The sequence below is a fragment of the Silurus meridionalis genome, chromosome 28 (assembly GCF_014805685.1).
Source record: "Silurus meridionalis isolate SWU-2019-XX chromosome 28, ASM1480568v1, whole genome shotgun sequence".
In the NCBI taxonomy this organism is placed as follows: Eukaryota; Metazoa; Chordata; class Actinopteri; order Siluriformes; family Siluridae; genus Silurus; species Silurus meridionalis.
Genome location: NC_060911.1, coordinates 8,700,231 through 8,716,971, shown reverse-complemented (window position 1 = coordinate 8,716,971; position 16,741 = coordinate 8,700,231). Strand labels below are relative to the sequence as shown.

The following is a 16,741-nucleotide window of genomic DNA, read 5'->3' as shown; positions in this document are numbered from 1 at the left end:
TGACTTTGATAAGGACTTTCAGAACTGCCTATTGGGATTAGGAGGCATCATCCTCAAAGTCACCTTTTGTTTACTGTACCAGAGTCCTATATATGTTTGTTTTTTCCATGCAGCACCAGAGGCTTGCGAGACAGTGAGAGTCATTCTTACTAGTTAATGCAACGTAGCTACCTTGAAGGTGTAATGTTCTTAAAGTGATATCGGGCAAAATTCTTTTTTAGTGTCTGTTTCTTCAGAATTAAACACAATTTCATATGTTCATGGAGATAAATAGTACTACTACAGGGAAAAAAAAGACATATACAGTACTGTGATATATTCTATTCATATTTCCCAGGTCTTCTTTATCAAATATCAGATTTCCAACATTTTTACCGTTACTTTATTAACCACAGTGAACATTCCAAAGTCAGTTTGGGAAGTGCAGCCATTATTAAAGGGCCAATAATTGCTTCGTAACAGAAAGGAAAATGGTTTATTCTGGTTATTTGTATGCTGAAGTTGTATGATGTGCTAGCCTGTTAGCTTTTCCCAGAAACCATTTAACAACCAACTCATTTAATTGCCTACCTGCTCCCATGGTTGTGACCACTTTGGGCTTACTGCGAGCTCCATCACCTTTGGTCGTGTAGGCAGCCACTGTAACTGAATACGTGGTCTCTGCCTGCAAGTCTGTCAGGACCATTTCCTGAAGACCAAAAAAGGAAGCAAGCAATCTTAAATTCTTTATGAAGTAATGTGGACCAGAATAGCAAAATATGCATTTTTTTTAAAATAAAACATAGGAATATAATGTCATTACTGGATTTTCATAGAAAGTATATTTCCAGTTAATACTGCCCAATGCATGTAGAATAGACTACAGTATCTGATTACCATACTATATTAGTTTAATCATCGGTGCTTTTCCACACCTTTCAGCTGGCTTTAATCGGAATGATAGTGTATGTATGGTAGGTATAGTGTAACAAATTAATAAGATTCACTTTTAGGATTCACTTTTTTTTATATGTACTCACATATTCAGTTGAATCATCATACTCCCACTGGATCACATGTATTAGAAAAGAGAGACAGAAAAAGAGATGATGTTTGTTAAGAGACACATGATATGTTACATGCAGGCAAATACACTGGGGGAAAAGAAAAAAGATTTCCTTTTGAAGAGGAAAGAAAAAACATCTAAATAACCGCTTGTAATATGTTGTTAAATAAATGGTAAAAGACGTGCAATGACAGATTCAGTGTTTCATTCAGATAAAACCTGCAGCAGATGGATGAGTATAAGCAGATTTCATTACTTTTTTTGTTCTAAATTAAACCCATGCAGTCATGTAGATATCATGTAAAAAATTATAATGGGGAAATTTATTGGTTTTGTCAGCTCTGTTATCAAACATATACATCTAACAGCGAGAAAGAGATTCCAATTTTTTTTATTTTCCATTACCGTTTCACAGCTACTGATTGCATCACTTATGCTATTTTGTCTTTCCCGTATTGGTAGTGAAAACTATTCAACTGTAACATGAGCTGCTGAATGCTTGGGTTACTCATAGTAAGTCATATTATGTATTATTAGGATATAAATGATCATGTTCAGAGGAAAAAAAAACTTTCCACATGACAGTGTGATGTGCAGGTGTGTGCCTACCTGGGCATCATCAATCAAGATGTCCTTGATGGCAGAATGGCCCACTGGTTCCCCATTAAGCATCCTGACATAATGCACCTGGTATCCACGAATTTGCCCGTGATGTCTGTTGAGCACCGGCGATCGCCACAGCACTTTAACAGACGACGAGTTGACAGCCTCCACCTCGACTTTGCGAGGCGGGCCACTGGGAACTGAAGGAATCATGGGATAAAAAAACAAAAAAGGTCAACATTACAGCAGACCCTTTTCCCCCTGACCGGACAACTCCCGTGAGCATGGCAGGGTGAATAAAAATCTACTGTTAATAAGTTTAGCATGACACTAAAATTTCAACATTGGCAAAAAAAAAAAAAAAAAAAAAAAAAAAAAAAAAAAGGAAAAAAAAAATACAGGTCATAAAGGTGACCTCATTTTTTGCAAGACGTAAAAAAATGAATTTGTGGACTCAAAATATGGAGTAAAAAATAAAAATAAGCCAAAGAGGGTTCTTCAACGTTTTGAAGCACCCAGAAAGAGTTTGGCTTAAATGTGTTGAAAAAACGAAAAATAAAAAAATTGAAATAGAGAAAAATGTCAAATGGGCCATTTGTGAAAAAGAAAAATACTTCCTTTGTTTTTTTTTGCCCTTCACTGTCCATAAAAGTTTTGCATGAAAAATGTTTGCAAAATGTACAAAAAGTGCAATCAGCGAAGTAAAAATTCAAAAAAGAATATCACGTTTTAAAAACAAATCCAAAATGCTGAAAAAAGTGTGAGGACAGACAGTTAGGACTTTTGGAAGCTTTAGGCCTGGGGTTCTTGCAAAGAAAATGCCATGCTATTGTTGAAATTGTCTTGTTTTGAAAGTAGAAAAAGTAAACTATTCAAAAATGCAGAAAAAATTGCCCAAGGTACTGTTAAAATGTCAGTTGAGTGAGCAGAAGTGATCCAGGTTAATGGGATTAGTTGTAAAATCAAAAAATTGCCATAATGTTTTAAACAAGGGCAGAAAGGAAAGGAGTCTGGGAGTTTAATAAAGGTGGCTTGGGCAAAAGTCTGCCATAAGCAGTATTAAGAAGTGAGAAAAGATTCAGGGATGGGGGACATATTAGCAAAAGGGCACAGCACTTTGGCAAAACATACCATCCTCCTCTGTACGGATGAGTTGTGGTAGGCTTTCCGGCCCTGCTCCAACATCTGTATGAGCTGTAACTGTCACACGGTATTCCGTCCATTTTTCCAAGTTTTCCAGGATGTATCGAGTCTTTTCTGGCAGAATTTCCATTATCTCCTGTAATGAGGTGTCTTCCCCCTCTGTAGCTGCGTACTGAATGGTGTACTTGGTAATGATCCCATTCTGGAGCTCCATAGGTGGTGGCTTCCAACTTACCAGAATACTGGTGGAACTGGAACTAAAACATTTGACGTCCTGTGGCGGGGCTGAGGGCTCTGGCAGACAAATTTGATTCGTTGTTTGATGTGAATTCGTTTGAGTTCGGGTTGAATCGATTTGGTTGAATTCCAGGTTCGATTGTGGGTTTAGCGTAGCAGGATTTGTTGTTTTGTTTAGTTTTTGCGGTTGAAATAGATATGATGGTGGTGGTGGTGGTGATGAGAAAAACAAACATAAAAGACAAAGAAAACATAAATAAAGGACAAAAATGAGGATGGCTCACATAGACCAACATAAAAGTTTTGAAATAAATGTAATTAAGAAATGAACCTCACAAAAAGAAAAAAAAAAAAGGATGGCAAAATCTTTTTTTTTTTTAAATGAAGATCAAGAAAATGAACTCACAAACATGAAATACATATGGTGAGAATCGAGGGGTAAAAAGAAACCTTCACGAGTTACCTTCACAACTAGGTTACTTACTACACTAATATATATATATCTCAGCTCATCTGGCTGCATTGAACACTTACTAAATTAAATCATCATATATATATATATAAATCTGTCACGATTAGCTAAGCATGACTGAAATTCCCAACTCTGCATTATATATTCCAAGCAGTTACCATCAATCCAAAAATGTAAAGGTTGATGTGTCAGCTCGATACCGAAAATGTTGCATTGCTCACCAACCTTTCCGATGCCTGTTGGTTTGTGGTAAAAGCCTGATTGATCCAAGAAAACATGAATGACGTTTAAAATCCTAGACTGTGGCATGCAGACAGACTCTTTCTTACTCTCCCCAAAGAACAGGCTCATCATCTTTACTTCCCAACATCTGAGAGACTGAGCTGCTGGACTGATACTTACCTGCTCTACTCCCTCATTACTTCTTCAAAAGACCTCACATGTATTCAAATAGTCTTTAGAAGACAAAGCAGTGGCTGGGAAACTTAAAAATTTAAGTTTTCCTGTCTCTTTTCTTTTCACTGGTGGAGCTTTTAGTGAGTGCTCATCAAATTGCCCAAAGCTCAATTTGAGAAAGTTTGATAAATGTGCCAATCAAACATTTAGCTGTAACTCAATTTAAATAAATGAATGATAAATGTGAGGTCTGTTATTGAATGGAAATATGTCTTTTGCTCAAACTGTTCAAAGTTGCATTTGAGCTTTCTACAGCGTTTCGTGATATCAAATTGCTCAGGAGCCTATTGTCTAAGAACAATTCTAAGCAAAAGAAAAAAGAAAAGAAAAAAACGTTGGTCAAAAGTGCAAATGCAAACACGGGGTGGGGGTCAGCTGACAAACGACGTCAAAAGACAAGGCACGGTATTTCCGCCCCTCCACAGTATGGGCATCATTAATGTAACAAATTTTTCTGTCATGGTGGGCTTGTACTCAACCAAGTGTCCTTGTCGATTGACCTCACTGAGCTCAGTGCCCATACAAGAAGTCACTTTGGCTGCATATTTCAACTCTTAAAACCTGTATGGGCCTGAGATTTTATTCTCAACAGTTCCATTTTCCAAAACCTTTTCCTTATCTGAGTCTTTTAAGGATTTCAAGTTGAGATCGAACCTATCTTGGATAAATTGCTTGGGAAAATGGAAGGCTTATGGTTCTACAAGAGGGAGACAGGAGTTTGGAAAAGGACCTACGTGTCTGTGGTGTTTCTGCTGAGATCTCGTTGGTGTAAGCACCGGTGCCATGCCTGCTCCGGGCTGCAAGTTGAAAAGTGTAGGTGGTGAAGGGTCTCAGATCCTTCAGGAGGTAGGTGGTGGTGGGTTCAAAGCTCACACGTTTCTGGAGAAACAAAAGTATTGTCTTGACTACGCAGACAACAGAATAAATGGATGAAACGTGCACAAAACGAGTTTTGTCAGGTTGTTTTTAGTTGCAAAGCAACGGATGTGAATCTTAAGGAAATGAAATAACTTTGAAAAAACATTGACCACCTGAACTTTATTGGTGTTCAGTGGAATTGCAATTATAACTGCGTTGTGGTTCGGTGAAACCAAAGGCAAATGTCTTTTTCCCTTCTTCTCATCAGGATGCTCGGTTTTAAAAAGGTGCAAAAAAATAAGGTTGTAGTTTAAGGACTAAATCGATGGTGTTATGAAAGTCGCCACGTCGTTATATTTAAGCCTGAAATCTTCCAAAAATAAAATTTTTTTTACCAATAATTCCAGAGATTTTTGACAGCAGGTAATGAAGCCACTCTTAAAGTCTTTTTATTTCATTTTTTGACAGTACTTGCATATCTTGCCGGCAAATTTGGTTGTTACTCTGAATTTACATTCAAACCCAATAAGTCTTGAGTTGAATTGATTCAGTCGGCACAAATTCTCAACACAGACTGGTCCTGTCAGATCGCTAACTGCTCATGTCATTATCAGGCTACTTTGACTCACCTCTTCTTTCTCATCTTTTCTCTTGTAAAGCAGTTCGTATCCAGTGATTTGGCTGTCCTGTCCACTCTGTGGAGGAGCGACCCACGACAGAAGGATACTCGTCTCGGATTTGGCTTCGGCTTTGAAGTCTGTCGGCTGAGATGGAACTGCAAATCCAACAGTTTAAAATGTAATGGAAGACTGCTTAACACCCATACACTTATACTGACAACAACAAAAATGCTTCTACTTCTATCTTAGCGCTAAGGCTAGACCTTAACCATAACCACAGACTAGTATCTGAAGCTAAAATAATCTGACCTCAGAGATTATGGTTGTTTACATTTCTAGAGAATATATTGTTTGACATTTCTCTGACTGTGCTGTCACAAGGTCCATAATTTTCAAGTGTTGGTGCTTCAATTCAGGCAAAAAAAAAAAAAAAAAAAAAGACCAGACATCAAGAGGGCAATACAAACCTCCAGTCTTGGCTATGATCTGCAGGTCAGAGGAGAGAGGTCCATCTCCTACAGAGGTGTATGCCAAAACTTTGATATAATATGTTTTATTAGGTGTCAAGCCCTGAATGGTGAGAAAGTTAGCATTCCGGACAATCTGTTTCTCCCACTGATTGACATGTTGACTAGGATCCATAGTGTAGTACACCCTGTAGCCCATGATCTGACCGTTAGCCTCCTCAGGTTCTTCCCAGTGAATAATAGCTGTTGTAGCGCTTAGCATACGACCTCTGACTTGGCGAGGAGCTGTGCTGGGTGCCTGCTCAGCAGTTTTGGCCTCTATTGCTTCGCTAGAGGGTCCACGGCCGATGTTGTTTACCGCAACCACACGGAATTCATAATCGGAGTATGGGCTCAGGCCACCCACACTGTAGCGAGTGGTGGCTACACCATCGATCTCTTTATACGAGTCTTCTGAATACTTCGACTTGTGTTGAATGATGTAATATGAAACTGGCTCCGGGTTCCCAGAGTCCCATGTGAGCGTGATGCTGGTTGCTGTGCGTTCCGTTACCACGGGAACACCAGGTGGTTTGGGTAAAGCTGGAATGATAATAAAATGCTAATTTATATTTAATTATGTGAATGGAACTGATGCAAATTAAAACATTATTGAAATGAACAATTGCTAACCAAGTGCTTAGGTCCTTGTTTACAGGCTACTTCTAGACTTTTATCTAGATTCATTCTGGAATTACATTCTAGCTAAACTGGTTCTAGAACCAATTTGAGAACTTCATATGATTCTCGATCTATTTAAATGACATTAGAGCTTAACTGATTCAAGAAAGGTAGAAAGACTGAGTCTAGATCTTCAATTAGACTGATATTAGATCTCTAGTAAAACGGATACTAGGATTTCAGTTAAATTAATTCTAGAACTCCTGCTTGATTGTTTCTTAAACACCATTTAGACTGAATCTAGAATCTAGAATCTAGTTCCAGCTACAGTGATTTTTGGCTTTTTAAGCATTTTTGGACTTTGAACTGACAGCTGTCATATTACTAAAACAGAAGCATTCTGTACTCATACCACTGTCCTGTACTGCTAATAAAACTACTAAAGAAATGATTGGCGAATTTAAATTAAAACATTATGTAGTCATAAATAAAAAATAATGACAGTATTAAAGTGAGCAGATTAAAATAAATTCATGTATATAGTTGTAAATGCTTTCAAATATATTGTAGGCTAAAATGATTAAAAACCAAAAGAAATGAACGAATTATGATTTCTAATTACATTAAAATTGTGCAAAATGAATTGCTTCGGCAGCTAAATGTGAGCTAAGTGTTGAGCGGGGACACAGTTATTAGCATTCATGAAGCTTGTATTTGCTCGAGGAGTGGTGCTAGCTGAAGGTTACCCTTCACCCCAGACAAACAGAAGCAGTGCACTGGAACAAGATCCAACTAATGTAAAACAGAAACAAGGCCTAAAGCTTTGGCAGAGTCCAGCTGGAAGACATGCATTGTATCCAGTTTTATTTAGGAGGTAACACAAAGTGTACTCAGTGTGATTTATAGCTTTATTTCAGTGAGTATAATGTAAGGGAGCAGATATGGGGCGATGTGGTTTCTCTGGAGGCCATCACCCATTAACGTGAAGATGCCTGGGACAGACTGTGACTAATTCTGCTTTGTTGTGTCTGGTGGAAAGATGTGTGGCTACGCGGGTATGTGTCCTTTTTTTTCGTGAATGTAAATATTTCTAACTTCACAAAGCAACTTATTTATCTGTGTAAAGCAACAAATGCTACTGCGCAGACTAAACAGTTCACTTCAATCCTGCAATTTTATGCTGACTGAAATACATAGTTTTGCCTACTTTAGAGCTTGAGACATAATATTACTGCTTTAGTTAGACTGAAAAGGTCAAATCCTTGCATCGCTGAGGCAATTTTCTTGTTGATTATTTTAAAGCCAGTACCTTTAACTGTAATCTGTGCCACTGCTTCAATGACACCCAGTGTAGACATGGCTACGCAGGTGTAATTGGCTGACTGCCGAACGTCCGTGAGCTCCAGGACGTTTCGCCCTATGGGCATGTCGTCCTCCGGGGTCAGGTCCTCTGAGCCCAACATCCATTTGACATAGGGCATGGGCGAGCCCACTGCCACACAGGTGATGTTCACACTGCCCCCTGGCATGATCTCGTTATCCGTGGGAGGGATTGAGAAACGTGGCGGAACCCGGCGAACTGCAAGGTAATATATGGAGATGTAGCAACTTGAGGTGGAAAGAAAAAAACCAATGCTATTTGCGTTGATTTAGATTATAAGCATGTGCTGGTCTGAGGAAAACCCCTCACATGGTGAAATTTTTATACAGACTTTCCTGGACTGCAATAAAGGCCGAAAACTGGTTTCGACTGCAAGCCAGGAACAACATTTTGATAGTTTAGTATTTGATTACAAAGCATTTCACTACGGTATCCAGCAACAATGTGTGACATTCACCATTTGAAGAAATCGCATTTAGCTAACCAGCTTTTAGAAAGCATCCAAGGTCTTTGCAGGGAGCTTAAGAAAAAAATCCATCTAGCTTTAGCAAAAGATTGTTATGGTTTCATGAAATTTAGCAATCAATGTATTTTATAGGTTGAAAAAATAAAAAGCCAAAACCACATTTTTTGACAGAATTCTACAGCAACATGCAAAGGGTTCTCCCAGAGAGCATCACATATAAATTCACTGTAATATATCTTTTACATTATAACAGTGCATATCTACCAACTCGAATTCGAATGGACAATTCCAAATGCTTGTCATTAAACCGTTTCGACGTATCGATTCATGAATAACTCTAGTACTGATGAGCTGATGGAAAGTTCAAGAAGCAAACACAGACACATACGTACACAAGTCCATTTCTAAAAGGGTTTCAGCAGCGGGTATGTTTTCTCACATACAGTAAAGTCATGCACAAACTGTTCCATTCCAGTCCACATGTAAGATACAACATGGGGTGGGGACTGGAGGAGCGACGGCATGCCTGACCTCGATGCTGCGTTCTTCCATGTGATGTGCAGGAATGTGCTGCCTCACATTGCAACATCAGTCATAAAACACTTGACAAAAAACCGGGGAAAGGAATGCTTGGAGGAAAAAAGGCAGTCATGGTACAGAAAATGGATAGAGGTCTTGAAAGAAATGAGAAATTGGAGATGGATTAAAAAACTTAAAATGGCGACAAAAGTGGAACTCTGGCTAGTTGTAGAGAAAGAAGTTAGATGGTAGAAGAAAAGAAAAAATATGCAGGAGGAAAAAAAAAGAAAAAAAGGAGAGTGGAGCGACATGTTACAGGAAATTAACAGGATTATCTGTGAAAATGAGCCAGACAGGGCTCCGAATATTATAAGGAGGATAGAATGAAAGGAAGCTAGTAAACAAGCAAGATAGGAAATTAGACAAGAGGCAGGAAGTGGGTTCGAGCTTCTCATTCAGGATAGACCAGTAGCATCATAACAAACACAGAGGACAGGGGGATGCTCAGGCAGAACAAGCCAGGAGATTTGGGGACTTAAATCACAGATTTGTCAGTGTTTCTGCACAGCAAACAATGTCTTTAAAGACAATATGAAATAAGAAAACTGGCTTTGTTTGATTTAGTATTTATTTTCCATGCTTATGTCATTCTTCTTTTTTCCCTGTCTTTCATTTTTTTTCAAGGCTGCGATGGTGGGAGAGAATTTGATGACTCACCAGTGTAGGAATGAGATCCTCTCATCTTTGGGTCACTTTCAAAACAGCTTATACATTAGTTCAAATAAACTTTGACTAATATTGGGAAAAGAACTACACTCCTTGTATAATAACATATTTTTTTTTAGTGGGAGTGATGGAGTTTGAAAAAGAAAAGTGGCAAGCGAGAGAGAGAGATAGATAGAGAGAGAAAAAGAAAAGCAGGAACAGAATGAGCGAGATAAAAAGCTGCACAATTGATGAAGCCTCGTTCGGCTTAAGACGCCAAGCTCTTCCTCCGGAGAGGAATTCTTACATTATTAAATACAACTTTTCGCTCCTATTATATTTAATTAATATTCTATTGAAGCCCGCTCCCGGAAGACATAATGTTATCCCGTTCATTTGAATGCCATTACATTTGTCAAGTCTGCCGAATGATGCTCGACATACATCATTCTTTCATTAGTGGCCCATTAAGTGTGTGAGAGAGAAAATCCTTCACGGAGCCAGGAGCAGGAGATCTGGGCACGGTGGATTAGAGCCTTGGCTGAGATTCGCCTGCCCTTCAGTTTTCATTAAAACAAACGAGGCAGGGGCTTTAAAGCGTGCTCTGAGTGAGAGAGAACCCAAGAAAAAAAAAAAAACAACATTTCCTGTTGGCAGATTATTCAAAGACCAATCAGAGGGGTATAAGGAGGAGTTTGGGGGGGTGGGAGGGTGGGTTGGGGTATGAATTAGAGTTACACTGGTGGTTCATTCTTTGCTTGATGAATTGACAAGTTCACTTTTCTATACTCAACAAAATCAAAATTCAAAATTCAAAATTCTAGATGCTTTATGGTGAAAAGATCATGTCTTTTTTTCTTTTTTATAAACTGAGATTTCACCAAAAACGTCTAGACAATTTTAGATTTTTTTTTTAAATGACACACAAGATTTGTCTGAGAAATACATGAGAAATGTATGAGATATAAGAATGTGTTGCATGAAATATAAATGAGAAAAGTATGAGATAAGAGTGTTATATGAGAGATGTATGAGAAATATATGAGTTGTATGCAATATATATATATATATATATATATATATATATATATATATATATATATATATATATATATATAAATATATATATATATGATCTATATGAGATGTAAGCGAGATATATGAGATTGTATGAGAAATAAATGCAAGCTATATGAGAGATGTATGAGAGGTATGTTGTATAGTATGTACACACTACTGATTTGATAAAAACCGTCACTAAACTCATAAGAATGTACAGTAGCTGTTGGATTACTGAGCTGGATTGAGGAACTGAGCAGAAACACTGACATTAAGACCTAGCAGGGGTATAGTCTGAGGAGGAGCAGCACCTGTTCATCATGCAGAAGCCGCGTTCGGCAAACGACACACAATCTCTCTTGACATGCGGCATGTTTTAGACAGTTAAACCGAATAGCCAAGGCCATGTGCATTCAGCACAACGAACAACAACAAAAAGGGGATAAAGTGGACCATATCCATGACAGAACAATACAGAAGGAACCAGAACGAGAATAAAAAAAAAAAAATAATAAAAAGAGACCACACGTGCATTCATTTCAGTTGTATTTGTGACAGCTGTGGTGGCAGTTTCGTGTTGCAATTCAAGGCAGCTACTTCAGATACTATTTTGGCTTTAGAGTTCAGTAACAATGAGATGATTAGAAAGTAAAAAAAACACCAACCTTCTCGCAGCTCTGGGAAAATTTTGATGCGGAACAAAATGAAATGACAAAAGGAGAAAAAACAGGGGAAACACAGAGAGAGTAAAAAGGCCATGTACAACTGCTACTCATACACATCTGTTAGAGGAAGGCCATTTCGTATTTCCGAGAAAAACCTACACTTTATAAAAAAAAATAAAAGAAAACTTCCAACATTTTATGATATCACACAGCAAAATCATAAGAGCTGGCTTAACACCAAAAAAAAAGTATTGGGACACCTGACCTTTTCAGCCATATGTGGTTCTTCCCCAAACTGTTACCACAGGTTTCAAGTTACACAATTGTATAGAACGTCTTTGGATGTGGTGGCATTACATTTCTCTTGAATTAGGAGATCCAAACGTGTTGCAGCATGACAATACACATGTGCACAAACCCAGCTCCATGAAGATAGACTTTACATGAGTAGGAGTGGAGGATCTCCTGCTATAGAGCTCTCAACCCTATTAAACTCCTTTGGGATGATATGGAACACTGACTTCACAAGCAAACTCCAACATTGTTTAAAAAGCGCTACACAATTTTATAGTCAGGTATCCACAAACTTCTGTCCCTACAGTGTATATCACCTCTGCTGTGTATACTACACTACATCCATAAACAAACACTAGAAGTCTAAAAACAATACTGGTGAAGAAGTGTGTTAATTTGATAAGCTACAAAGCTAAACAATTGGGTATATTTTCTGTTTTATGTGATTTCATGCCCCCAAGTTCTTTTACTTGCCTTTTTTTTTCAGGTTTTAACTTAATGAATATTGCGCTGTACCGCAAGCTAAATTACAACAAAACAACAATCACATAACTTACAGTTGCAACATACAATTTTTCGTTAAATAAACGACAATATCGTTCGTTATTGACTTTGCTGTGTAAGCAGATTACTATTATTGATACACCATATAGGACATCAAATGTCTCGAATATCTTTCATTTAAATTCTACTCATATCATTTATTAAAGTCAATACATTTATTAATAAAATAACAGCCATAATCTTAAATAATGTAAAAAAAAAAAGTTTATAAATTTTTGGTTCTTCATTACGATAAGTATATATCATAAAACAAATTTTGTTATACTCAATATACACAAAAATTGTATTCATTTTATAGATAGTTTAAATTGATCAAGAAACATTAAGCTTTGAGTTTTCACCAGAAGTTAAAGAAATAAATCACTAACAAAAAATTGCTTCAAAAGAAGTAAACTTTGTTTCTTTGCTTCTTTTTAGTGTTCAGAAATTACGTTTTAGCGTAACATTTAGAACAAATGCCTTTTTTTTTTTTTTGCACACTTCTACTCAAGTACATTCAGCTTTAATGGAAAATTTGTAGTTAAGTTTTTTCCCCCTCTGTTGTCAGACAAGAAAAAAAAGAGAAAGATTTGGATTTGTCGTGCTGTAGGAAAAAAAAAAAAAAAAAGAAAGAAACATGGGTACAACCCATAAACCTGCTGCAAGCTTAGGGGTCAGTGTAATTAGTGTCACACCAGGCAATTGTGGCATTAAATTGGGAGAACGAACAAAAAAGCATACACTACAATAAAAAAATAAATAAATCCAGAAGGGAAAGTCAAATGCAACAAACATACTTACAAAATTTGTAGCAGGAAACTTTGGACCCAATGATCCATTCATTTGGATCATTTCTGTTCAATATTCTATGATAATTCACTCTATACTGTATACCCAGTATATTGACAGTACACTAGTCCTGTAATAAAAACACAGTTGTCCCCACGGGCTTTCCTACCTCGGACATATAAGTTGGCAGGAGCCGAGTAGCGGGTGCCGTCGTTATTAGTTGCAACACACTCGTACTTTCCTTGGTCTGACTCCTCGCTCTGTTCGATCTGCAGTGCTCCTGTATGGCAGGGAAGAGTATGGGGCAGATACGGGTGTTAAGGTGAAAAACAGGAGACAAAGCAAAGCAACGTTTTTGACAATCCCTGTCACATCGGCATATTGTTTTCTCGCTCTCACATTTTTGCCTTTGTATTATATAAGAAAAATAAATAAAAGAAAATGAAATTAATTAATTTTATATATACGTATATATATTTTATATATATATATATATATATATATATATATATATATATATATATATATATATATATATATATATATATATGAAGATGCAAAACATTAACTAACTGTTCCTATGCGATTTGTTATAAACACTTGAAGCAGTGACTAAAGACATTAAATCAGCCACCTGCTGATTTCGGCTGGAATCAGGCTGAACCATAAAATAATTAAAATAAAGAAATAAAAAAATAAAAAATAAAACAGATAAAAAAGTCACAAACCTTCTCAAATGCTTGCTGTAAAAATGAGCAATCGCTCTGTCATTTCTAATGCAGTGCCTTATTATTTGTTGTCATACAATTGTGGCCATTTTAGCTCAATAAAATGTTCATATAATTTCAGGTTCAACACTTTGGCATGTGCTGATATTCATATGATTTACATAAAACCAAATCAAATCATTTCTTTTTTTTTTTTTTAAGAATCTAAAATAGAATGATTGAACTGCTTAAAAAAGTCAATTAATATTAAAAGTTCCTTTTTTATAATTATGTAAAAAAGGTACTAATTTTATACTATAATAATAATAATAATAATAATAATAGAATGGAAAATTAAAACAATATGAAACTGTAATATCAGCACATGCCTACAGTGTATTGTATTTATTTAATTTTTATTGTGTTGATTTTTTTGTTTACATTTTTGTTTGTTTGTTGAGAATGTGCACTGCAGTAGACGTTTGAGGCGACACAAATTACGCAAATTACGGAATCGTTCTTTTCTTACAACACACTGTACAAAATCACATTGATGGAAAAGGAAAACATACAGTCTACATGTTGCAGGGTTTCTAAAGCACTTACTTTAGCTTTTACTTTAACGTGACTTGGATGCTATTTGCTAGCATTGCCAGTACAATTACAAAAAAAACTGAAAAAAAAAAAAAAGGGATTTGAAATTCAAAGGGACAGAATAGAGCCCTGCAATATACAACACCTGACAGGACTGTTCAGCATGGGAGAGGATGAATGACACTGCTTCAGGGCAGCATGGATCAAACGAAAAAAAGGATTACAGTATACAAAAGCAGCATAACCAGGGAGGACAGTCCAAAAAAAAAAAAAAAGGTTCAAAAATTTGCCGTAGCCAATCATACATTCGAATGAATCAAAGATGGCCCATGACTCGTAAAAAGAACCCAAAAAACTTTTGCGCAGAAAAAAAAAAAAATGCTGCTTGGGCTTTGAAAAAATTGTGTTAGGAGATTCATCATCATCCAGACCATTACATCACCTTCTGTCCCAAAATGATTGACATGCAAGTCAAGAAATGTATGTCAGTGCAACTTACAACCTTTTTTGACAACCCTTAGCTGAAAAATAAAACGCAGGTGCATTAGAGGTCAAAATTCAGGTCAAAATGGCCAACAAGAAATCAACCAACCACTGCCATCGCTTGTTCAAAGCTACAAACGACACCCATAAAAATCCACCAATGGGATCAGCAGTGTGGTGTCACATGACCAAAGGAAAAACTGTATTGCTTTTGTTATTTTTTGAAAATATATATATAGCATCAAACCACGTCTCCACCTCCTGAGTTGCTCGACAAAAAAAAAAAAAAAAAATCACAAAACGGGCACCTCAGTTTGCTCTGCCAGACCCTTTGTTAGCTTTTCCCCAACCCTGAAGAATAAAAAAAATTTAAAACGTCAAAAAGGAAAGCCTTCAACCCAAGAAAAGTAAGAAGGAAAAAAGGTGGTAGAAGAAAAAAGCACCGGAGAAACTTTATCAAAAAAGTGGTTGTTTGGGCTTTTTTTTTTTTTTTTTAGAGAAGGGTACAGGTAGAGGAAAGCACACAGAGACTGAGAATTGAAAAAAGATAAATAGACAGTAATTTTTCGTGAAAAAAAAAAAAAATTCTCGTGGCAGAGGAGAGGCGAGAAGTTGTCCGTGAGTCCGTCATCGTATGGCACGAGTGCGCAAGAACAGCTAAGGGGGGAAAAATGTTTGGTTGTTTTAGTTGGACAAAAAGAGGGACACATGAGTCGCTATGGCCAAAAAGAAAGACAGAACAAAAGCAATAATAATAAAGAAAAATAAAGAAAAATAATTTAAAGGGAAAAAAAGGAAAAAACGCCACTGGATATGCTTCTTTGTGTCACAGTAAGCATATCGCAATTTATTAATTGGAAAAAAAAAAAAATTAATTGAGGAATGAAAGCAGATACGCAAAGGTCAGATGGAAGGAGGAAACGGAAAGAGATGGGAGAAAGATTGGGGGGGTTTGGGTGGGGTTTTTGGGAGGTTTTTTGGGAGGGACGGAGCGAGGGATGATACAGAGTGTTGGGATGGAGAGACGAGACATATACATGGAGGCGGACGGGATGGAAGGACAGCGAGAATGAAGTTTTGTTTTTCATTCTGTGAACTTCGGTTCAGCTCTCTTACCTCGTATTGGAGTACCACCTGGGTGGATAATATGAATGCAAATAAGATTGGAAAGAAGAAGCATTAGTACGAGAGGAAGGAGGCTGGGGGCTTTGGAAGAAGAATCAAATTAGCTTTTTTTTTTCTCTGTTTGTTTGATTGATTATTGTTTTTTTTTTTTTAAACAGAGTATGTAAAAAAATGAAGGTACTTTAGAAAGAGAAAAGAGAGAGAAAGAAAGAAAGAGAGAGAGATTGATTTCCTCTATTGACAGAAAAACAGGAAGGTTATCATTGGAAGCAGTTTGGAAGGTGTGATACTGGTTAAATACAAGGAAGGTGCCATTTTGAAAATAGATTAGAGGGATTGTGTTGTTTTTTTAGGACACCCTAAGATTATAACCTTGTGTGGGAAAAAAAATAAAACACTATGGTGCTGAGGAAAAGGGGGGGATTGGAGTGAAGGAAGTGAGTCAGTGATAGAAGAGACGTCCACACATGGAGGGACACATTCGAAAAATCTTTGCTCATTTGTCCTTGTTTAGTCAATACAATTCGTTTTATGTGTCCTTAACCAGGTGCGTGTGACTTGTTCTGTATGTCTTTAAATATAATGTATATATAATAATAATACACATATATGTGTCTGCTATACATCTGTTAACTGTGCTAACTGTTAGTAAAATGCATGCCATGCATTTTAATAAGAGTTTGAGAGACATGAGACATTAGTGGGGGTGATGTGTGCTTCAGAGCTACGCACTTACCAAAAGACTCTGGAGATTTAAAAAAATACGGAGAGAAGAAAGACAGCATAGAAAATATGATTATATTCCTTATGTTTAGGAACAGCTTTTTGTTTTCTTTTTTTTTTTGGTACA

At 36.8% G+C, this 16,741-nt stretch overlaps 1 protein-coding gene across 34 annotated transcripts in view; it reads right to left on the bottom strand.

Moving 5' to 3' along the window:
* The window catches only part of LOC124381468 (receptor-type tyrosine-protein phosphatase delta-like), a 434,510-nt gene that overhangs the window by 57,178 nt on the left and 360,591 nt on the right, over positions 1–16,741 (bottom strand). For 9 of the 34 annotated variants that reach the window (XM_046843111.1, XM_046843112.1, XM_046843125.1 and 6 more), the window contains 12 exons: positions 16,628–16,636; positions 15,883–15,900; positions 13,152–13,262; positions 11,357–11,368; positions 7,871–8,140; positions 5,902–6,483; positions 5,444–5,589; positions 4,691–4,835; positions 2,780–3,085; positions 1,655–1,848; positions 1,020–1,046; positions 571–688 (listed from right to left, as the gene is read on the bottom strand). In XM_046843111.1, coding sequence (XP_046699067.1) covers positions 571–688; positions 1,020–1,046; positions 1,655–1,848; positions 2,780–3,085; positions 4,691–4,835; positions 5,444–5,589; positions 5,902–6,483; positions 7,871–8,140; positions 11,357–11,368; positions 13,152–13,262; positions 15,883–15,900; positions 16,628–16,636 — 1,938 coding nt within the window. The remainder of the gene's footprint in view (positions 1–570; positions 689–1,019; positions 1,047–1,654; positions 1,849–2,779; positions 3,086–4,690; positions 4,836–5,443; positions 5,590–5,901; positions 6,484–7,870; positions 8,141–11,356; positions 11,369–13,151; positions 13,263–15,882; positions 15,901–16,627; positions 16,637–16,741) is intronic. The other 25 variants (XM_046843124.1, XM_046843126.1, XM_046843130.1 and 22 more) reach the window with 16 other exon arrangements.